The 22820-nt window shown below is 49.4% G+C and overlaps 2 protein-coding genes across 5 annotated transcripts in view; one reads left to right on the top strand and one right to left on the bottom strand.

The window, feature by feature from the left end:
• NSFL1C (NSFL1 cofactor) overlaps window positions 1-22820 on the bottom strand; it is a 146224-nt gene that overhangs the window by 16004 nt on the left and 107400 nt on the right. Inside the window, exon 1 of one of the 3 annotated variants that reach the window (XM_083507668.1) lies at window positions 1893-2069. The exons of 1 other annotated variant lie outside the window; for it this stretch is intronic. In XM_083507668.1, coding sequence (XP_083363794.1) covers window positions 1893-1994 — 102 coding nt within the window. In that variant the 5' untranslated portion in view covers window positions 1995-2069. Of the gene's footprint in view, window positions 1-1892; window positions 2070-22820 lie in introns of those variants that run through there. One more of the 3 variants, XM_083507667.1, reaches the window with a different exon arrangement.
• On the top strand, window positions 3385-22726 carry TBC1D20 (TBC1 domain family member 20). 2 transcript variants are annotated; one of them, XM_083507633.1, is made up of 8 exons: window positions 3385-3668; window positions 7394-7579; window positions 8181-8261; window positions 10647-10833; window positions 13724-13825; window positions 14597-14738; window positions 17228-17412; window positions 18714-22726. In XM_083507633.1, exons 1-8 carry the CDS (start codon window positions 3617-3619, stop codon window positions 18970-18972), a joined length of 1194 nt encoding a protein of 397 aa, XP_083363759.1. In that variant the 5' UTR covers window positions 3385-3616; the 3' UTR covers window positions 18973-22726. The 2 variants fall into 2 exon arrangements, with proteins under 2 accessions (XP_083363759.1, XP_083363760.1); XM_083507634.1 differs by having other exon boundaries at window positions 3442-3668; window positions 17303-17412.

Genomic DNA, 22820 nt, shown 5'->3' with positions numbered 1-22820 from the left:
AAAGCAAAGAAAGAGCAATGACAGGCTACAAAGGGGCAGCAATGAGGTCTTCTCTCCATCCTACTGCATAGCAAGTCAAAAAACAGTGGCTTCTTTAGCAGAATGGAGCCCACTGGCAAGAGCTAAGCCAGCCTTCAACCATCTAGTGCCATCCAGAAGTTCTGAACTACAACTGCACTACAACTCCCATCAGCCACAGCAGCCTGCATGCTGATGGCAATCATAGCCCAAAACATATGGAGGGCACTAGGTTAGCAAAGGTGAAGCTAAGCCAAAAGAATAAGGTGATATCTTACACACTCAAAAGTCTTGACCCTTGAGTGTGCAGGAGGGAACGACTTTGCTACAAGAAGGAAGATACTGTATGGGAGAATAAAGTTTTGTATGGGGGAAGAAGAAAGATGTGTCATGAAGAAGAGGATGAAGGAGAAAGAAGGAGGACTTAAGAACCTGCTGGATCAGACCAAATAGAGCCCATCTAATCCAGCACCCCAGTAAAGAAAAATGGATTGTTAAATCACTCTGGGAATCGTAGCTCCGTGAGAGGAACGGGTGTCTCCGATCAGCTCTCAGCAGTACCCTTAACAAACCAAGAAGATAAGAAGAGCCTGCTGGATTAGACCCAAGGGCCCAGGATCCTGTTCTCACAGAGGCCAAACAGATGCCCCCCCCCTTTTTTTGCAAAACCTGAAGGCGGGACTCTTATCACAAGAGCAACTCTCCCACACTTTCCAGTGACTGGCACCCACAGGCATTGCTGCCTCCATGGATTCAGTCCTCTTTCCCAAGCCGTCCAGGCTGGTGGACACCTGCAGAGGCGAGTTCCGCAGATTAGGCAGTGCTGCGTGGAGGGAGGGAGGAAAGAAAGGCAGTGCTAGAGGCCAAGGAAGGTGGGGGGAGGGACCACAGGAGGGGGGCCACGGGGGGAGGGGAGCATTTCTGTACTAGGACCATTGTCCAGGGCAGAACAGCTGTGTGTGGAGGGATATGGGGCAAGTGGTGGAGGGAGAAGGGGGGAGAAAAGAGGGAGGAGGGGAGGGCAGGGGGAAAGAGAGAGGGCAGGAGAGGAAAAGGGGAGGGCAGTGGTGAGGGGGAGAGGAAATAGGGGGTGGGGCAGGAGAGAGGGGGAGGGGAAAAGGAGGGAGGGGAGGAAAAAAGGGAGGGCAGGGGAGGGGGAGGAAAAGGGGGTGGGGAGGGGAGCGAGGGAAAGGGGGAGGGGAAAAGGGGGAGGGGGAAGATGGTGGGGAGGGGGAGAGAGGAAAGAGGGAGGGCAGTAGTGAGAGGGAGAGGAAAAGGGGGAGGGGTGTGGGGCAGGAGGGAGGGGGAGGGGAAAAGGAGGGAGGGAAGGAAAAGAGGGAGGGCAGGTGGGAGGGGGAGGAAAAGGGGGTGGGGGAAGATGGTGGGGAGGGGAGCGAGGGAAAGGGGGAGGGGGAAAGGGGGCGGGGGAAGATGGTGGGGAGGGGGAGAGAGGAAAGGGGGAGGGCAGTAGTGAGAGGGATGTGGGGCAGGAGGGAGGGGGAGGAGAAAAGGAGGGAGGGGAGGAAAAGAGGGAAGGAGGAGTAGGGGGAAAGAGGGAGGGCAGATGGGAGGGAAAGGGGGCGGGAGAGAGAGGGAGGGCAGTGGTGAGGAGGAGAGGAAATGGGGAGGGGTGGGGGCAGGAGGATAGAGGGGAGAGGAAAAGAGGGGGCAGGAGGGAGGGGCAGGGGAAAAGAAGGAGGGCAGTGGTGAGGGGGAGAGGAAATGGGGGGAGACAGGACAGGAGAGAAGGGAGAGACCAGGCGGCCCATTCGGGTGTTAAGAGGAGAAAGGGGGAGAGACGCTGCTGCTCTTTCCCCCCCTTCTTCTCCCCCCCCCGGGAAGCGAGGGGCGCCCCCTCCCCGGCCGAGGGTTACCTGCAGATCCCCGCCCGCCGACTCCAGGAAGAAGCGCGCTCGCTCCTCCTCGGCCCCGGTCACGGCCACGAACTCCCTCAGCGCCTCCTCCCGATCCGCCATCTTGCCCCGGTGCAACCGCCAAAGCGCTCCGGCCCGGCCGCCGCAGCCGCCTCCGAGCTCAGCTTCCGGCTTCCTGCCTCACTTCCGCCCTCGGGGCGAGGGAAGCCTTTCGTTCCGCCTCGCTCGTGGCAACGCTCAAACCGTTCCGGGTGGAAACGAACGAATGATTTTTTTTAACAAAGCTCGCAGAGCGCCCCCTGCCGGCGCGGCTGCGGAAATGGCGACGTTCGCTGTTTCGATAACGGGCGCTCATTGCAAATCGAGGGCGCTTTACAGGGAATTTACCGGTCACTTTCTTTCTTGCAAAATTTCGGGTTCGTGCTGCGGATCGACACTGGTTGCGCAATCTGGTTTTGCCTGCATGCGATTGAATCCCACCCGCCAAAAACAGCAGCAGCCGGGAAGCGCTCAGAAACAGGTGCCGTGCGTTTTTTAAAGAGTACTGTTATTTATATTTATTTTACAGTTAAATACAATCAGAACAAAGCTCAAAAGCGGAGCAGCAGGCACCCTCTGGACACACACTCCCCAACTGCAATACAGGCATGCTTTGAGTTATTCACTTGAAAGTTGAGTTGACCACAACTTGGCCATGCATAGACATCAAACCCACCCATCCGCTCCAGCAAAGTGCAAATTCCTCCTCCATCTCTTCCTCCAAACTGCATGCCCATCCAGCGCATACTTTACAGATGAATTATCTGATGCAGTCTCTACCGATCCTTTCCATTCATCCACTACGAGCAAATGTTTCCTCAGGTTCTTGGCTGGGTTTAACAGCAGCATGTGTGTAAGATTAGGTAATCACAGGGTGTTCAGTCCTTAAGGCACGGTTTCTTAGGCAATTTAGATTTCATGTATCTCCTGCATATTTTTCTGATCATCCACGTGACGTCGTCCTAATCCACCGCCCCCGATTTAATTCAGATTTTTCTGATCTGCGCAGAATGTGTCAAGTAAAAAATAAACACAAGATCACACGCTGTCCAGCTGTGGTCACAGCATTACGCACTTTTGCCTAATGGTTGCCATCAATTTGAGTTGAATTAATTTTATAATGAAATGATTTTAGAATGTTGTACTGTTTTATTGTTGTTAGCCGCCCTGAGCCCGGCTTCGGCTGGGGAAGGCGGGATATAAATAAAATTTCTTATTATTATTAGGTGGGTATTGCGGTTCTTTAAATGTGTGCCAGCACATTATAAAATGGGCAGTGCTAAAAGGCTCTTTGGTTGGCAGCTTACACATAAAAGACAGCGTTTGCTCCCCTACACTTTCTATCTCTATGTTCAACCTCCGAACCCTTTACCTGCCGCTCTAGCCTTTCCCTGCGACATCTATGGTAAAGCCGCTGCGCTATCGAGCACAGAAACAGAGCAGCGAGAGGAAAGAGGAAGGCGGGTGCAACGCATGCGCGATGGGCGCTGTTTACTCCTCTCCGGCGTGCGCTCGAGGCGCGGCGGTTGGCGGCGGCGGTGACGTCTTTGGCAGGCGCCAGCCGAGGCGGGCAAGAAGCGAGAAGTGGGCGGAGCTTCGGGAGGGAGGAGTAAGGGAAGAGGGGAAAAAGAGACACGAAGCCGGAGAGGCCCGGCCGGGATGCTCCTCGGCGGCGCCCAGAGACCATGGCCCTCCGGAGGCCGCCGCCGCCGCCGCACCAAGACAACGGGAGGCGAGGTACGCGGGCCGCTCGGCCGGCGGGGGTGCGAGGCCCTCGGCCGCCTTGACCGCCGGGCGCCTGAGGGGGGAAAGGGAGGCCTTGGCTCCGCTGAGGGGCGACGCGGCCCTGAGGGAGAAGGGGCGGGGCGGAGAGGAGGCCACGCCCCGTCCCCCTCGCTCAGGAGGCAGGAGCCAATCGGAGGGGGCCGTTCCGGGGGTGGGCGGGGCGACTGGTGACGCTTCCTCCCCTCTCTTCTCAGAAGTGTCAGGCAGAAGTCGAACAGGTGAAGCAACTGCGACTCGCGCCATCTGGTTCCCTGTGCAGTTTATTTAATTATTTTTTTTGGGGGGAGGCAGATTATTCCAAGGCACTACAGTGGGGGGTTCCTTGAATGGGGGTGGGAGCATAGCTGTCAACTTTCGAATTTGAAAATAAGGGATCAGCAGCCTCACCTGTCCCGGAGACAGTCTACGGGATATCTAACAATCCGGGAGAGCAGCAGGAAGTGGCGCTGAAATAAGGGAATTTCCCGCAAAAAAAGGGAAGGTTGACAGCTATGGGTGGGAGGAAGCTGCTGCTCCCCCCCCCCCCGGCAGTGCTGAGACAGGTGTGTGTTCATACCATTTCGCTTCCAGTGCAAAAGTGAAGTAGGTGGGCGGGCTTCTCTCAAGAGGGTTAGGACCCATCTGCAGGGATACTGCAGATAAGGTGTTCTCTCTCTTTCTGATATGCGCATACTTTCACTTAACAAAATTTTAAAAAGGTAAAGGGACCCCTGACCATTAGGTCCAGTCGTGGCCGACTCTGGGGTTGCAGCGCTCATCTTGCTTTATTGGCCAAGGGAGCCGGCATACAGCTTCCGGGTCATGTGGCCAGCAGGACTAAGCCGCTTCTGGTGAACCACAGCAGCACACAGAAACACCGTTTACCTTCCCGCTGGAGTGGTACCTATTTATCTACTTGCACTTTGATGTGCTTTCGAACTGCTAGGTTGGCAGGAGCAGGGACTGAACAACGGGAGCTCACCCCATCGTGGGGATTCGAACCGCTGACCTTCTGATCGGCAAGTCCTAGGCTCTGTGGTTTAACCCACAGCGCCACCCACAACCCTTTAACAAAATTTAGGTACCGTTTTATTGGGAAACCTGTAAGCAGTTTACAAGAAGTGTTGGAATAAAAGCAAATAAAACATTTACAAATGATTAAAATTAGCAGTAAAGGAAATTGAAACACAGCAGCTGCCTGGGTGAGGGCTGGAACGCTCTTGGTGTAAGAGCTAACCTAGAAGTGGGGAACCTTGAGCTCAGGAACCAGGTGCAGCCGTTTCTACCCTTCATTCATTCATTTCATTTATTGGACTTATTAGACACCTGTCGCCTGAAGGTCTCCAAGCAACTTGCAGCAAAAAAAAGATATACAATATATACTATCATAGGACTTTCCCCAGGATAAACACCCTTTGCCAGCCCTGCTTTGCAACCTCCTTTTTGTCTGGCTAGAATGTGCTGTTAAACTCTGATTGAGAGGGATATGCATGCAGCTTTCTGTACAAAAGCAAAATTAGTATTCTTTGCTGCACCTACATTTGCTTCTGGCCCCACCTACCACTGGTGTGCTGCCCTAGAAACATTGTGGCCCTCATAATGAAAAATTCCACACCTAACTGAATTATTCCTTTTAGACAGATAAGTTTTTAGCCACCCTCCTGCATGTATGCAATCCATTTCACTGTTGCCTGTGCCACTGCGGGGCTTCTTTTGGGGGAGAAACAGCACTTTATTCCACTCCTACTTCTTCACTAAAGTCATGTGTGTGCAAAACAGAGTTGTCTCGGCTACTGCCGTCCTTGGGAACCAGAGCACTGAGGACCTTCCATTCCACTGTCATGACACCTGCGCAAATTAGCAATAAGGAGAATAGAGTGAAAGAGAAAGAAACCAGGGTCAGTTTTTATTTAGACTGTGAGTCAAGTAGAAAGAAATCCTTCTTCTGTTTGCTCGTCTTGCTTATTTTGGGATGATTTCTGTCAAGTGGCATGTAGCTTTCCAAGTTCCAGCATTGTGTTGTGTAGAAACTCAGCACTCATGAAATTTCCTGCCAAAACAACCTTCTGTATGCGGCTGGAAACGCAGAAGAGTTACACACCGCATAGCAAAGTTTTTAAGGCACTGCTGTAAACTGCAGGAGGGTTGTGTAATTGGGTGTGTGTGTGAGGGTTTTTGGTGCCCTCCTTTTGGGTCATTTGTTGTCTTGCAAAACTATCCAGAGTGACAAGTTGCCTTGCCAAGTTAGAGCCCTTCAAATCAGCTCCCATCTGAATTCTAAGAGTGGGTGTTAAGGATGCAAATTGCACAAACAGAGTCTTATGAAAGAGGCTTTTAAATGCAAACTGGTCATGCTTCCACATATTTGGCTCCCTGAGGTTGTTGCTGCTCCCCACCCCCCACTGTCCTTCTTGCACTGGAGAAGTATATGAACATAAAACAAAGCAGCTGGTTATCACCAGCTTTTTCTGGTGGCTCAGATCCAGATGTGTAGCACTGTTCACAATGAAACTGCAAAAGGTTTAGATCTTTGGGTGCTTGTTGTATTGTGCTCAATGCATTTAGCCAGCTGCTATGCATAACAGTCAGATATCCTTAAAAGGTTATACTGGATCACGTGCTTGCTTTGTGCTTGCCTTATTACTGCTGGCAGGGACGCGGGTGGTGCTGTGGGTTAAACCACAGAGCCTAGGACTTGCCGATCAGAAGGTCGGCGGTTCGAATCCCCGTGACGGGGTGAGCTCCCGTTGCTTGGTCCCTGCTCCTGCCAACCTAGCAGTTCGAAAGCACGTCAAAGTGCAAGTAGATAAATAGGTACCGCTCTGGCGGGAAGGTAAACGGCATTTCCGTGTGCTGCTCTGGTTTGCCAGAAGTGGCTTGGTCATTCTGGCCACATGACCCGGAAGCTGTACGCCGGCTCCCTTGGCCAGTAAAGCGAGATGAGCGCCGCAACCCCAGAGTCGGCCACGACTGGACCTAATGGTCAGGGGTCCCTTTAGGCTTTACTTATTACTGCTGGCAGCCCAGCCAGATGGGTGGGGTATAAATAATAAAATTATTATTATTATTATTAACCTTTGCATTAAAAACAAATTGGCTAGTTTTTAGCAACAGTCAAGTACCAAGTGCTACTGATGCAAGTGTTGCTTAGTTTGTGATTCATTGGAATGAGGTTACGTGTCTATGTTGGTGTGAAGAAAGCTTTCTGTGATGCAACACTTTCTGATGTGATTCTGTTGAGATGGAGAGTGTCACAGTGACTGACGGTCAGGTCTTTTGAGTGTACAGTACCAAATTGTGTACAATACTAAACTGAAAGGGAAAAAGTGTCCTATGTGGCGCTTGAGCAGTTCTGTCTTTCGGAGCATTAAGCTAAAGATTCCATAATGAAACAGCAGAGTGTCAGCAAAGAGGTCACAAAGTTAACAGCCTGCAAGATTTGCATTGGCCCATCTGATGTTTGTTGTGTCACCATTGCCTTTCGGTCAACTATTAGGTTTCTTCTTAAACAAGTTTATTGACTAGACTGCAGAAAACACCCTGCCCTTAAGACTGTTTTGTTGGATTGGCCAGTGTGATCTAGTGCCCCACTTTTCCCATCTTGTAAATAAATTACTGTCCCCTTTTGAGGCCACAATCATTAGCAGGCGAAACTGCTGTTAAGGCTGGTTTGAATTTGATTTTTGTTTCTCTCGCAGACTGTGATTCCAAGAAAAAAAGGAAAGAAGCAGAGATCTACCAGGCCCTGAGCAGCGAGCCTGTGGATGTTGCTGCACTCAGGCGCATGGCTATCAGCGAAGGGGGGCTTCTGATGGATGAGATCCGCTGCAGGGTGTGGCCAAAGCTGCTTAATGTGAACACAGAGGACCTGCCACCTCGGCCAGGTGAAGCCACATAACGCTTGCAATCTGGGGAAAGACTCTGGGAACCTTTGAGCTTGAGTGTGGGATTAATTACTCAGACAAAGCACAGTTTGCATTTTGGTTTTATTTTTAATGTAATTGGAGAGCTCTCTTCCATTAACATGGCTTTTAGTATTCACACAGAGTTGTTCCGTGGCTTCACCCTCTTGCATATTTAATGCTATTAAAAAGCAGATCCAGAAATGGTTTAGAATATAAATAAATAAATCCAGGAGTCCAGTAAAACTCCTTCTAGCTGCAGCCCCCACAGATGGCAGCAAATCCATTTGGAAGTGCAGCTGGTGGTGTCTGGTGCAATTAGCAGGCGAAGAGAAGCCTGTTGAGATGGCATTGCAATATGTGCTACCCTTAAGACTGATGTTTCCCTGGTGCTCAGAACCTGTGTTGTTAGTGTCCCATTGCATAGATCAAACCATGTTTTGAACAGTGACGAGTACTTGTTAATAGGTATTCAGTTTCAGTTTTTATGGCTGTATTAAACACACTTCCCTCCTTAGTTCCTTGGGGCTGGTCCTCCTTTTGTGACTACTGTGGATTTGTGACACTCTTCTGTCCCTCCTAGGTGAGGAACTCCGAGAGGACAACAAAGATTACCAGCAAGTGTTGCTGGATGTGAGGCGATCTCTCCGACGCTTTCCTCCAGGTACAAGAAGCGCTCTCTCTGCTTCCAGCTGTGGGGTCTCTGCAGAAATCCCTTGGGTTGAAAGTAGAGATGACAGAGAATTTCATTTGGCCTGCATTTCTAGTGAAATGACCTAATTTACACCTCCCACACTCATACGCAGATTAAAATACAATCATCCTTTTGGATTTCACACTTCTCTGATTTCTTGGCTCAGAAAAAAAAGTATTTATGAAATGTATGCAATGACATAGTGTTTTGCAGCAAAATGTACATTGAAATATTAATTTAGTTATGAATTTCCACACATATTTTGCTTTAAGAAATTCTCAGATAAATGTGGAAATGGGACAGAACAGATTTAGGAATAAATACATGGAAAGTTGGCATGAGCTGGGAATAGACTGAACCATCTACCCCTAGTAGAAAACCATGATGCCTGAACTAGTTTAAGTTGATAGCTTAGACATGCTGCTTGCGATATTGTTGCCCTAGCAACACCCCAGTGGCCCAGAATAAGTGAGTCTTGAGGGAGGTCCTCTGTTTCTTTATCTGTGCTTGTGTTTTCACTCCCCACCAATGGGTGATGCTGCTGTATGCTTCATTTAGCTGCTGCTTGCCTCAGACCATGGTACTCTTCAGCCTGAAGTGAAAGAGCTGGTGACTCTTAATGTACTAAGCTGAGTCACTTTGCCAGCAGATCCAGTTCAGAGAGAACTTCTCCGTGCGGAGAGAAGCTTCCTCTTCTGTTTGCCACTGGCAATCCTGCTGTATTTCATTGTGCAGGAAAGGGTCCTGTGTACTACCAGAGGGTGCTCATGTTTGCAGAATATCAACCCTGCTGGAAGAAATATCAACAACCTCAGATATGCAGATGACACAACCTTGATGGCAGAAAGTGAGGAGGAATTAAAGAAACTTTTATTGAGGGTGAAAGAGGAGAGCGCAAAATATGGTCTGAAGCTCAACATCAAAAAAACGAAGATCATGGCCACTGGGCCCATCACCTCCTGGCAAATAGAAGGGGAAGAAATGGAGGCAGTGAGAGATTTTACTTTCTTGGGCTCCATGATCACTGCAGATGGTGACAGCAGCCACGAAATTAAGAGACGCCTGCTTCTTGGGAGGAAAGCAATGACAGCATCTTAAAAAGTAGAGACATCACCTTGCCAACAAAAGTCCGTATAGTAAAAGCTATGGTTTTCCCAGTAGTGATGTATGGAAGTGAGAGCTGGACCATAAAGAAGGCTGATCGCCGAAGAATTGATGCTTTTGAATTCTGGTGCTGGAGGAGACTCTAGAGAGTCCCATGGACTGCAAGAAGATAAAACCAATCCATTCTTAAGGAAATCAGCCCTGAGTGCTCACTGGAAGGACAGATCCTGAAGCTGAGGCTCCAATACTTTGGCCACCTCATGAGAAGAGAAGACTCCCTGGAAAAGACCCTGATGTTGGGAAAGATGGAGGGCACAAGGAGAAGGGGACGACAGAGGACGAGATGGTTGGACAGTGTTCTCGAAGCTACCAGCATGAGTTTGACCAAACTGCGGGAGGCAGTGGAAGACAGGAGGGCCTGGCGTGCTCTGGTCCATGGAGTCACGAAGAGTCGGACACGACTAAACGACTAAACAACAACAACAAATATTTGTAGCTGAAAAGTTTGGAGCCTGACTGCACAAGTGTAAACTACTCCCTTCTCTTGCACTGGAACAATTAGCCAATTGAAGGGTGTTGCGTTTTAAACTGTCTCAAGCCAGCTAAACACATGAAAATATGACCTTGCCAAGTAATGTCATAGGTCCATCTAGCCTAGGCCCTGACTGTCTTTGGCGGCAGCTCTTCAAGATCACAGCAGGATCTCCCCCCCCCCCAAGTCCTGCTGCTGCCCAAGTTCCTGAAGATGCAGCTGAAGGAACCAAACACTGAGTCTCCCTCTGAGCACCAGCAATATTTTGATATTCAACGAAGCTGCGAGGCTTGTGATTAAAATAAGAGATAAATTGCCTGGGAAATTATCAGATTTATTGCTTGAACCAAGGGATGCCCACCTTCAGATAGAGATGCTGTAAAACTGCTATTACCAGGTTTTCTTGCAGGGATACGGTGACTGGTTAACTGCTTTATGCTTCTAGTGCAGACTTACTGAGCTTCCGCTATTGAGTTTGGCCATGTGGGACTGCACACTGTATGCACAAGAAAGTAATGGGGCTGAGGAGTTAATTAACCCCCATCGTTAAATCCAGGAACCCCTTAATGATTCTGCCTTTGGATCTATGTGTCTTCAGCTGGCAGGAGACAAGAGAGACAGGCAGCTGAAGTAACTCGTGTCACTGGGATGCAGGATGTTGTCATGTGGATGTTCTCAGCTGCCAACTCTCTGAACCCTTCTTGTTGCTCTCCCTGCAGGGATGCCAGATGAGCAGAGGGAGGGGCTGCAGGAAGAGCTGATTGACAGCATCCTGCAGGTCTTGCAGCGCAACCCACAGCTTCACTACTACCAAGGCTACCACGACATCGTGGTCACGTTTCTGCTTGTGGTTGGAGAGAGACTGGCAACGGCCCTTGTGGAAAAGCTTTCAACCCATCACCTCAGGTACTCTTGTCTGCGTTAGAGAGCACCCCTGGCTGCGGAGCCGGAAAGGAGTCATGGAGCAGGCTCCCGGGTTGCTGCGCAGTGGCGAATTCACATGGCGACCCAACTGGGTTCCAGTTGGTCCCTGCTAGGTCCCTGCTGCAGAATGGTGCCTCTGCCTTTAACAAGGAGCGAGCCAGAAAGAAAAGTCCACACAGTGAAAACAAGGATGCTCAAGTTGCTCCTTACCTTGGAACCCCCAGATCTCCAACTTTCTCTCTCTGAGCCAGGGGTCAGCAACCTTTTTCAGCCATGGGCCGGTCCACTCTCCTTCAGACCTTGTGGGGGGGGCGGACTATATTGGGGGGGGGGGGAGAAGAACTAATTCCAATGCCTCACAAATAACCCAGAGATGCATTTTAAATAAAAGCAGACATTCTACTCATGTAAAAACACGCTGATTCCCAGACCGTCTGCAGACCAGATTGAGAAGGCGATTGGGCCGGATGGGGCCGCATCCGGCCCATGGGCCTTAATTTGCCTACCCCTGCTCTGAGCACATCCAATGGCATTTACATAGGAAGCTCCCTTATATTGAGTCAGACCATTGGTCTACCTAGCTTGGTGTTGCCTACACTGACTGGTAGCTGCTCTCTATGCATTCAGGCAGGGAAAATGGCCAGCCTTACCTGCAAACTCCAGGGATTGAACCTGGCACCTTTTTGCATGCAAAACATGTTCTCTAACACTAAGCTCTGGCCCTTCCCATTAAGTGTCTTTCCTGCCACAGTGGGTCTTAAAGCCTTTGTACTGTGCATCAGCCTCCCGCTAAGGGAGCTGAGGTTGGTTCTTGAGTGGAGCTGCCTACCTAGTGCCTGTGTTCTTTCCACTTCCCGCCGTTTGGGTTTGCAGCCTCCCAACCTCCCAATGAGGGTTAAAAGGGACGCGGGTGGCACTGTGGTCTAAACCACAGAGCCTAGGGCTTGCCAATCAGAAGGTCAGCGGTTCGAATCCCCGTGACAGGGTGAGCTCCCATTTCTCGGTTCCTTCTCCTGCCCACCTAGCAGTTTGAAAGCATGTCAAAGTGCAAGTAGATAAATAGGTACTGCTCTGGCAGGAAGGTAAACAGCGTTTCCGTGCACTGCTCTGGTTTGCCAGAAGCGGCTTAGTCATGCTGGCCACATGACCTGGAAGCTGTCTGCAGACAAACGCCGGCTCCCTCGGCTTATGGAGTGAGATGAGCGGGCAACCCCAGAGTCGTCCACGACTGGACCTAATGGTCAGGGGTACCTTTACCTTTAATGACAGTTAACGTCCCCTACCTCCTGACTGTTAGCTTGCTCAGTTGGAGGAGGGACAGGCAGGCCCTTCTGAAGGGAGAAGTCCAATTCCCCTCCTCTCTGAACCACATTCGCTGCATGTCACCCAGGTTTATTAAAAAAATTAAAGGGTAGGTTTCAGCATTGTGCTATTACAAACGTTCCATCTGTGCAAGCATATTAGGTTGCCAAATGGAATGACTCCCCCTTCCCCCCATTCTGGGGTTTCTGCCACCCACTCCAGGGCCAAGGTAGGGTGGGCAAGGAGAAGGAAGCCCCACTGTGCAAGCAAAAGCCCTTACAGAGGGCTTCCACTGATGGGTTTGTTGGGTGAATCCCACCCAAAGATTCAACACCTCCTTCCTGCACTTCCATTGGGCTTCTGTAATAGAGATGGTTGAAACCCAAGTCCTTTGCTATAGACATTGCACCCTTCCTAGGACTGTGCTACCTAAAGTTCCCAGGAACTGTTCTGCCCAGGAATCAGCATTGTGTTGCTTTTGCTGTTGCTTCTTGATGTAGATTAGAAAACGTTCTGCTGCACTTTGATAAGGCGGTGGTAGCTCTGCCCAACTCAGTGAAAAAGCGCAGTGGGGAAGGGACTGGAGAGCAGACTGGATGGATTAAAATCTTCTGGGTAGAAGTAAGAGGACATAATCTATTCTGATCTTATTGTAACTGCAATACAAACAGAGTTGCAATACGCACAATAGAACAGTCTTAAAAGAGGACAAAGAAAAAATGTCTTTCACTGTACTGTGGGATGGCAGGTGCAGTTATAAGGAAGGCTGATGAATGCCTGATGCTTTGCTGCTGCTCTTTCCCAATTTCCATCCATTGTTATCTTGTTTGCAATGGGAGGGACTGGGCAGCTGTGAGAGTTAAGTATTCCAGTCGCAAACAAAAGCCAGGCCAGCCTCCTGCAGAGAAATCACTCTCACACCCTTTCTAAATACTAACTAGAAGTTGAGGCAAATGTTGAAGGAGTGTGTTAAATCTACAGAGCCTGCTGGGAGAGAGGGTTGTTTTCCCCAGATTCTTCTCAGGACCAGCCCTTGCCAGGCTTTCCTGAAGCTAGCTTTTGCAGAAACGTTAGTGGCTAGTGGCAATGGCCAGTTTCTGAACCCAGCATCTACTTTCAATCTGTGTCGAAGCAATTGTGGCATTCACAGTGCACCAAGCCCCTTGTGAACATAGTTTTCTCAAGAACATAAAGTGTGTTGTTGTTTTCCAAAAGCAAGCCATGACTTTGGACCCACGCCTTCTGGGTTTCTGCATGTTTTTCTGCTGGAGTCCTGGTGACTTTCCTTTTCTAAAATAAAAAAAATTGGACCTGCATGGTCACTTGTCTTTCTCCATTGCAACAGCCTCTCTTGTGTTCAAGTTTGTACACTTGCTGGCTGCTTACTGTGAGTGAGCCTCTGGTTGTTGGAACCAAAAAGTATCCCATCTCCTATTCCCACTTCCCTGGGCATTTGGGTATCTCTTGGCTTGTGGTCTGCTTTGCACCGTTTGCTGTCTGTGATAAACAAGAGAGCATTTGCTTCACACTGCCTCATGCCTTGGCTGACCAGACTTGCTTTGCCTGGCAGGGATTTTATGGACCCGACAATGGACAACACCAAGCACATCTTAAACTACCTGATGCCCATTATAGACCAGGTGAATCCAGAATTGCACGACTTCATGCAGAGGTAGGTAGAAGTGCTGCACTTTCCTTTTTTAAAAAAATGCATGCAATTGAAGGTTAACTCTAGGAAGTCCTCCTTTACTGCTTCCTAGCATGACTGAGCACTACCTTTTTCAGCGCCCCTCTCGAGAAGCAAAACTTGGAGAATTTGGTGAAGTAGTTAGTGGCTTCTAGGCCTTCTGTGTCCATATTCCTTTGTATTCTCTGAGAAATAGAATTGGAAGCGACCTTGAAGTGGGACACCCAAAAGCATTTCTGATAGGCAGACACCTGTTCAGTCTTGGCAACCTCCAAGGAAGAATAATAATAATAAATAATAAATTTTATTTATATCCCGCCCTCCCCAGCTGAGCCGGGCTCAGGGCGGCTAACAACAATCAAATAAACAATCAAATAATAACACATTCTAAAAATATTTCATTATAAAAATTAGTTAAAATCAAATTGATGGCAACCGATTAAACAAAATTCTGTGCAGGTTGCCAGAGGAGGGAGTCAGGCTGCGCCCTGACCAAAGGCCTGGCGGAACAACTCTGTCTTGCAGGCCCTGCGGAAAGATGTCAGGTCCTGCAGGGCCCTAGTCTCCTAGAAGATGCCACAAGGCTCTTTTGATAGCTTGTCCCTTCCTGAATTGCTGCTGAATCCCATGCCATATCATGAGGAGAACAGCCATCCCAGATGCAACTTGCAACCGGGGGGGGGGGGGGGAATGGTTGAGCAAACGGGATGCTTTACCTTGACCCTTTTGTTTCTTTCTTCCTCTTTTTTTGCACAGAGCTGAAGTGGGGACCATTTTTGCTCTCAGCTGGCTGATCACCTGGTTTGGACACGTGCTGTCTGACTTCAGACACGTTGTGCGGTTGTACGACTTCTTCCTGGCATGCCATCCGCTAATGCCTATCTACTTTGCAGCAGTGGTAGGTGTGGCAGCAGTGGAACATGGGCTGTGCTTTTTGCTTCCCGCCCCACTCTTTAAAATGATTTAGGGTGCATAGAGCTGCAAGAGACAGCTTTGCTGCTTAGTGGCTTCTTTGCCTTCAGCACAGAGTTCCAGTTGCAAACCTTCCATCAAGAAAACAAGCTTGAGTCTGTAGCAAAGAGTATCTGCTTCTCCTCCTTCCGTTAAGCTATTATAATAATAATTTCTTATTTATACTCCACCCATCTGGCTGAGTTTCCCCAGCCACTCTGGGCGGCTCCCAATCGAGTGTTAAAAACAATACAGCATTAAATATTAAAAACTTCCCTAAACAGGGCTGCCTTCAGATGTCTTTTAAAGATAGGATAGCTGCTTATTTCCTTCACATCTGAAGGGAGGGTGTTCCACAGGGTGGGTGCCACTACCGAGAAGGCCCTCTGTCTGGTTCCCTGTAACCTCACTTCTTGCAGCGATGGAACCGCCAGAAGGCCCTCGGCACTGGATCTCAGTGTCCGGGCTGAACGATGGGGGTGGAGATGCTCCTTCAGATATACTGGACCAAGGCCATTTAGGGCTTTCAAGGTCAGCACCAACACTTTGAATTGTGCCTGGAAACATACTGGGAGCCAATGCAGATCTCTCAGGACCGGTGTTATATGGTCCCGGCGGCCACTCCCAGTCACCAGTCTAGTTGTTGCATTCTGGATTAATTGCAGTTTCCAGGTCACCTTCAAAGTTAGCCCCACATAGAGTGCATTGCAGTAGTCCAAGCGGGAGATAACTAGAAACATATTATTATTATTATTATTACCATCATCATCATCAGTTTTGCTGTTCTTGGGCAGAGAAGTGCAGAGGAGTTTCACAGAAAACGTTGCCAGCAGTCCATACCATAGGGATGGGAAATATTCTGCATGTTGGAGAGCAAGGCTGCTGTTTGTCAGAGGACGATGGATCATTACTTGGGACCTATCCATAAAGTCAAGGGTGAGCTGCTGCTGTGGAGCCATGCGTGCTTGTGCTCCCGTTCTCTTGCTCCTGGCAGCTCTCACATGCAGCAGCAGCAGCACAAGGGCTGCATCTGGTTGCCTGGAGGAAATTTTGACTTGCCACAGTTCATGGAATCATATAACTTTTAGAGTTGGAAGAGACCCCAAGGGGCATCTAGTCCAACTCTCTGCAATACAGCAAAATTATAAGGGAGACACATGGACTGCATATCACTTGCAATTTCCAAACTACAAACAGGAGCAGACCCAAAGGGTTTAGAGTGGAACCCTCCTTGCAGCTGCTTTGGCAGGGACCTTTTCCTTTTTAAAATAAAATAAAATGGAATTTTATTTACAACATAACATAACCCCCCCCCCCAATACAGAAATCCACCCTCATTAAATGTAACATACAATGAGCATAACATACAACAGTAGAAACAACAAAATAAAAGACTTCCTTTATCCTGTATCTGGCTTCCTTATTTACTTCTTATAAGCTGTTTCCTTTATGAATAATTATTAATATTTTTCTAATTATAACTTAAATATCCACAAAGTCTCCTGCAGACATTAATCGAAACAAGTCCAGGTATGTATTTTAGGGCACTGTTTTGTGAAGTATTCTCTGCATTTCCCCCATGCTTTTTGAAACTCTTGTCACACGAGATCACAGGTGGCAGGGACCTTTTGAACCCTTGGCGATGGTAGCCCTGTGACAGGGAAGTGTTGGCGCCGTGCGCCACCTAAGCTGAGTAATAATAATAATAATAATAATTTTTATTTATACCCCACCCTCCCCAGCCAAGGCCGGGCTCAGGGCGGCTAACAAGCAATAATAAAAACAAGTTGAATGAATACAACTTAAAAACAAGATTAAAATAACAACATTAAATATTGAAACATTAAAATATTAAAATGCAGCCTCATCACAGGAGGAGAAAGGAAAAAGAAAAAAGAAAGAGGGGGAGGGAATCAAATTGACTCCAAGCCAAAGGCCAGGCGGAACAACTCTGTCTTACAGGCCCTGCGGAAAGAAATCAGATCCTGCAGGGCCCTGGTCTCATGAGCCAGAGCGTTCCACCAGGCCAGAGCCAGAGTTGAAAAGGCCTTGGCTCTGGTTGAAGCTAATCTAACTTCCTTAGGGCCCGGGACCTCTAGGGTGTTGCTATTTATGGACCTTGAGGCTCTCCGTGGGGCATACCGGGAGAGGCGGTCCCGTAGGTACGAGGGTCCTAGGCCGTGAAGGGCTTTAAAGGTGAAAACCAGCACCTTAAATCTGACCCTGTACTCCACCGGCAGCCAGTGCAGCTGGAAAAGCATTGGGTGAATATGCTCCCATGGCAGAGACCCCGTGAGGAGCCTCGCTTCAGCATTCTGCACCCATTGGAGTTTCTGGGACAGCTTCAAGGGCAGCCCCGCGTAGAGCGAATTACAGTAGTCAAGCCTGGAGGTGACCGTCGCATGGATCACTGAGTTGCTGCTTGCTTCTCTGCAGATCGTGCTGCATCGCGCACCGGAGGTTCTCGCCTGTGAGTGTGACATGGCCTCCGTCCACCATCTTTTATCGCAGATCCCACAAGACCTTCCGTACGAGACCCTGATCAGTCGAGCTGGAGACCTCTTCGTTCAGTTTCCACCATCGGAACTTGCCCGGGAGGCTGCTCAGCAGCAAGCCGAAAGGTGGGTAATGACAGACTTTAGTTGGGGCGTTAGTGGAGATGTAGCGCAGCGTACTCCTCCTGGGGTCGTTTGTCCACCTTGGGTCCCCACCATGTCCTCTGCTCTCACACGAGGCTCCTAGAAGCTGTCAGCATGCGACAGCAGCCACACCCCAGGAACGGCTTTGACTGGCCAGCTAAACCAGGTGAGGGTAGCGGGTGGGTCTCAAACTCTCAGTGAGTTAGGGACTTCCCCTGCATGTGAAGACAGGCTCTGGTGGATTGGGCGAGACCAGTCGTGGGTCCAGCAGTCAAAAAGGCAGTTTCTGCACATGCTGGCCACACTACCAGCAGTACTGAGGAATTCAGAAAGAAGCAGAGATTTCTCCTCCATGTGCCAAAAAGGCAACCCACTCTCTGCCTTTAAAACTTCAGTTTGAGAAAAGTAGCTTGCCCTTTCAGCAGTTGAGTTTTCACTTCGTAGCTGCTTATGTCGTCTGCTGCAGCAGAAGAAAAGGAGCAAGAAACCCAAACAGCGGCCCTGAAAGATAAAGAGCGTGTGAGAGCTCCACTATCCTCTTCTGAGCATCTCAAATATCCATTGTCCCTTTTGCCTGTTGTGTAAGATAAGGTCACTCAAGGTTTCTACAAGTGCCATCTCCTGGCTCTGATAACAGCTGCAGGCCGGTTTGATCGCCTGCTGGCTGTGGGTCTCAGATGTTGCCTGTGTAGACAGAATGGGGCTGGCTGCTTGTTTCTAGGTATCCATGTGAGTTCAGCAAGCAAGGTCATTTCAGGAGTTCAGGCAACTCTGATCTCCTCTTCCGTTCCCTCATCTGAGGTGGACTGATCCCTAGGAAGTGAGCTTCCTACCCATATCCTTTTAAGAGAACCAAAATTGAGAATTTTAACTTGTGTTAAAGTTGCTAGTTTCCAAGATCCGGAAAACAAAACTTAACTTCGGGGGTGCTTTCCACATTTATTGTGATACCCTGAGCCAGCGTGGTGTAGTGGTTCAGAGCGGCAGACTCGTAATCTGGTGAACCGGGTTCGCATCTCCGCTCCTCCACATGCAGCTGCTGGGCGACCTTGGGCTAGTCACACTTCTTTGAAGTCTCTCAGCCCCACTCACCTCACAGAGTGTTTGTTGTGGGGGAGGAAGGGCAAAGGAGATTGTTAGCCGCTTTGAGACTCCTTCGGGTGGTGATAGAGCAGGATATCAAATCCAAACTCCTCCTCCTCCTCCTCCACAGCAGGAGGACCATATCCTGCCTGGCTGTTTGGAATGACGTGCCCTGCCTCTGTTTCCTTCTTCCCCTACAGGACGGCTGCTTCCACCTTCAAAGACTTTGAGCTGGCTTCGGCCCAGCAGCGGCCTGACACGGTTCTCCGGCAGCGCTTCAGAGAGCGGCTCCGCGCGGAGGAGCGGGCAAAGATGCTCTTGGCAACCAAACCAAGGACCAACCGCTTTGTGAAGCTGGCAGTCATGGGGCTGACGGTGGCGCTGGGCGCGGCAGCTTTGGCTGTGGTGAAGAGCGCGCTCGAGTGGGCACCCAAATTCGAACTCCAGATATTCCCCTGAGGGTCGAGGAGGAAGTTCTCCGCTTACCGTGTCCTGTTTGGTACGCCAGGCATAGGCAGCCATGTCTGCAGAAGGCAAATTGGGTTTTTGAAGCCCCTGCTCTCTTTCCTGCCCCCCTCCTGCAACCTGCCTTACTAATTCAAGCCACCCAGGCCTGGACCTGCAGTCATCCTGCTCTCACCTCCTCTTCGTCGTCCTCCCTCAGCATCCAGAGCCTCTGGGGAACCTCTTTCGGAACAAGGGAAGTGGCTGCCTTGGTTACTACAAGGCTAAGGAACCTCATTTTTTGCTGTGCTTCCTGCCCTGTTCATGGGCCTGTAGCCTGTGTAGCGCTTGAGAGAAGTTCCATTCTTCCCTCCGGGTGTTTGGCAAAATGGGAGAGAAAGAAACAGAAGAATATTTTCAGGGACGGTGCTGGTTCTGCAATATTAACTGAGATGGGGTGAGGGGAGATGAGTCTGGGCCCAGCCGTTCAGAGGAGTCCTCCCCTCCTTTCCCTCTCACCTATTTAGTTGCCTGCATTCCTAGATGTGGAACTGAAGAGGCAGCTTCCGACAAGTCAAAACACTGGGAATCTGCTTGTTTTTGCTTTTGAGGTCTGCAGCAGATTGGCTCACATTCTCTCTCTCGACTGCGAAGCCTGCAGCAGGGGTTGCAAGCATATGAACATGTTTCATCTTGGAGACCATGTAGCTGTCACCCAGCCACCCACAGCACAGCTATTTCTCTCAGCCAGGCCCGAGTAGGAAATTATGCATCTGGCGCATGAGGAGTTACTCCTTGGAACATGGTCCATTATGGCTTTCAGGGTTATTACTGTTGCTACCATCTTGCAAAATCAATAGCAGCAGTTTCCGTTAATGATCTTTCTGTTAAGGGAGAGATCTTCCTGTTGTGAAATTTCGCCCTGTTGCAGGACCAACGTAGTTGATGTGGAAAGAAAAGTGCTTTAAAAGATCTGAGCCACTAACAGAAATAGACGTATTGTCATGCACGAAGGGTTTTCCATAAACTGTCCACTCAATCCAAAGTCCCAGGCACTCCATAGATAAACCCCCATGCACCTCTACCTCCTTCCTCTGCTAATAAACCCTCACAAGTGTCCTTACCTAATTTACACAGCTGAGTCCTTTTTCCCTGATGACAATTATGTATTCAGTCACCTGTAAAACTACCTTCTCAGTCGGCCAAGCATTACTGTGAAGGAAAGTCCAAACCAAGGACGCAACTGCTTGGTCAAACTGGCAGCCCTGAGGCTGATGGTAATGCTGCGTTCGCCAACTTTGTCACGTTTGAGCAGACAGCAGAGCACTTGGGACCTGTGGCCTTTTGCTATCTGCTGCGATGAACTCATTCCAACAGCGACGGAAGCCCAGGTTGCTCCCTCTGCCCTGGAAGATGAGCAGACTTGGCCATTCAAAAGGAGCAGCTCCCAGAGGACGTCACAATGCCTGGAGCCCTTAACGACACGGTAGAAAGGCCTAGAGCTAACCAGTGCATGCATTTGTTTTGCTTTTAAGAGTGCTGGATTCTGCTGTGCATTTGGGATTTGTAGTCACCGGAAAGACAGGGAGCAGAAAAACAGAGAGACCTCCTTTTACCTGTTTTGCCTGCTGGGAATATCTTCTCACCAAGCCAAGAGCTGACCCCGGAAGGACACATTGCTGCCTCTCTATTTGGATTGTGCTTCCTGCAACCAAATCATTCAGCTATTGGTGTCTTTTGGGGGGAGCTTTTCTTCTCCAGTGGGGCAGTGCCGTTCAGCTTGGGTGGGAGGCAGATCAACCTGCCACCCATTGGTTGTGGGCCTTGTGGTATCAGGAAGCTGTGGGCGTGGGGATACCAGGATGTCCCACGAGCAACAGTGAAAAGCAGGGAGGTGAAAGTATCATCTTAGTCCCCGGTAGCCAATGCAGTGCTCTCCAGATGTTAAACTACAGCTCCCATCATCCCTGAAGAAGTTGGGAGCACAGTACCTGAAATATCCACATTGGCCATGCCTTTCTCAAGTGGCCACAGTGTGGATCGTAGCGTTCCTCTGGAAGAGCAGGGGCTTGAATGATTGACACCTGCCGCAAGGGCTGTGGCTTTTTGTTACCGGATGGTGTGGGATGGAAGAAACACGTGAAACATTATTTTACTAAGCACTTTATGAAAATCAAGGCTAAAAGAGGAAGACTTAGAAGGAGGCCTACCTATCCCTTGTGGGTTTTCTTCTTGCCTTAGCAGGAAACGGTTTCCTAGCAGGTTCAGACACTTTCCATTTGAGGTATATATGAGACCTATGGAAGCTGCATCTGCAGCCTGAACGAGGCTGGCTGCAGCCTTGGCCTGAAGCTATTCCATGTTATTCAGGCAGCAGAATGCAGACAAAGGTTTAAGACAGGCACCCTCTTCCCTCTGCTCCTTGTGGCAATGATGGGCTGACTTCTGGTTTATTAAAATGGAAGAGTCATTTCCTCTCTCACATGATCTACCACCAGATATAGATATGTATTAAAACCCCCAAATTTCAGCAGGTCTAGAATCTGCAGAAACGAAACTTCGTGCAGCGGTGGCGAGGGGAAGGTTTGTTTCATGATCAGCATTCACCAGCTTTTTAAGCTGAAAGCACACAAAACCAGCTGATTACAATTAGCGGAATCTGCTAGTAAAGTGAGACTGCAGCACTTGAGGTTTGAATGCTCTCATATGCGAGATAATATTCTCTGTGTGTTGAAAACTAGCCTGTCAGGGGAAAGGGTTCAGCCTAGTTTTTCCCCACCCACCCCCACATGCTTTTTTCTGCCTGCGGGGAGGACATCGCCTGAAGCCTGGAGTGATAGCTGTAAGGCAAGCTTTGCCACTTGATTTAGCTGAAAGTATAAACTGACCCTTGTTATCCCAGAGGGAAGAGCAGTACAAGTGAGCGCAAACACTTTGCTCTCCGTTGACTGCAATGAAGGGAGAAACTCATGCATCAAGAATAAACCACATGGAAGACCATCATGTACGTGAAGCCACAGGAGGTGGGACTAACCTTTTATCTCCATCCTTTTAGCTGTGCAGAGACAAGAGTTAAGCCCCAGGCTGCCTCTTCCCTCTGCTGTTCATTGCTGCAGGCTGGTGAATTCGACAGCCACATAACTCTGCCTTTGTGTCTCCTGCAAAGTCGCTGACTCTGCTTGCGGTAACTGTTGGAAGTCGTGCCGAAGCAGGTGGCCACCATGAATGCATTTGGTGACACGCTACAGTTTCGCCAGGTTCCCTAAAGCAGATTGTCCCTTGGACGTTGGGGACTGAACCATTACTGTAGCCTGCCTGCTAACACTAGGAAACCACTGAGCAGCCTGTTGAATTTTGCAACTGGGCCACTTGCATAGACTAGCAGGCTCCCTTTGTTGGTGCTCCTTCACGACTCGTGCAGGCCTCGCTGTTGCCAACCCACAATAGATACGGTAACAGGTGTGTCAAAAAAAATGAGCACTTTCTGAAGGGGAGAGGCAGCTGGAAGAAGAAACAGCTGCTGCCGTTACAGGCTGCAACACGAGACGTCCTGGGTCAAAATCATGGCCAGGGAGATGCCCGCCAACTCTAAGCCACCTTCCGTGGGGAAATCGGTTTTTTCTTTCCTCGTGCATAAGCATTCTCTGATGAAGTTGCTACTCTGTATAAAGATTATACATATGTATGTAAAATGCAGATTTGTACAAGGCTTGTAATTGTGTAAAAAAATACCCCAACAACCAAATAAACACTATACCCACTTACTAAACAGATGCGTTTGCAGCACTGCGTTTCCTCCTCTTCCCTGACCCACTTTGACTCGTTTTAGCTGCTCGCTAATCTCTGGTATATGGGATGCGGGT

The sequence above is a fragment of the Podarcis liolepis genome, assembly GCF_965112155.1.
Source record: "Podarcis liolepis genome assembly, chromosome: 6".
Taxonomy (NCBI): Eukaryota; Metazoa; Chordata; class Lepidosauria; order Squamata; family Lacertidae; genus Podarcis; species Podarcis liolepis.
Note: the sequence above shows the minus strand (reverse complement) of the source record. Positions and strands in the feature narration are given on the sequence as shown.

Excerpts from the sequence above, each read along its gene's own strand:
- TBC1D20 (XM_083507633.1), top strand. The coding sequence starts at position 3,617 with ATGGCCCTCCGGAGGCCGCCGCCGCCGCCGCACCAAGACAACGGGAGG. Across the intron at positions 13,826-14,596 it reads TTGCACGACTTCATGCAGAG|AGCTGAAGTGGGGACCATTT; the intron begins GTAGGTAGAAGT and ends TTTTTTGCACAG. Across the intron at positions 14,739-17,227 it reads CTATCTACTTTGCAGCAGTG|ATCGTGCTGCATCGCGCACC; the intron begins GTAGGTGTGGCA and ends GCTTCTCTGCAG.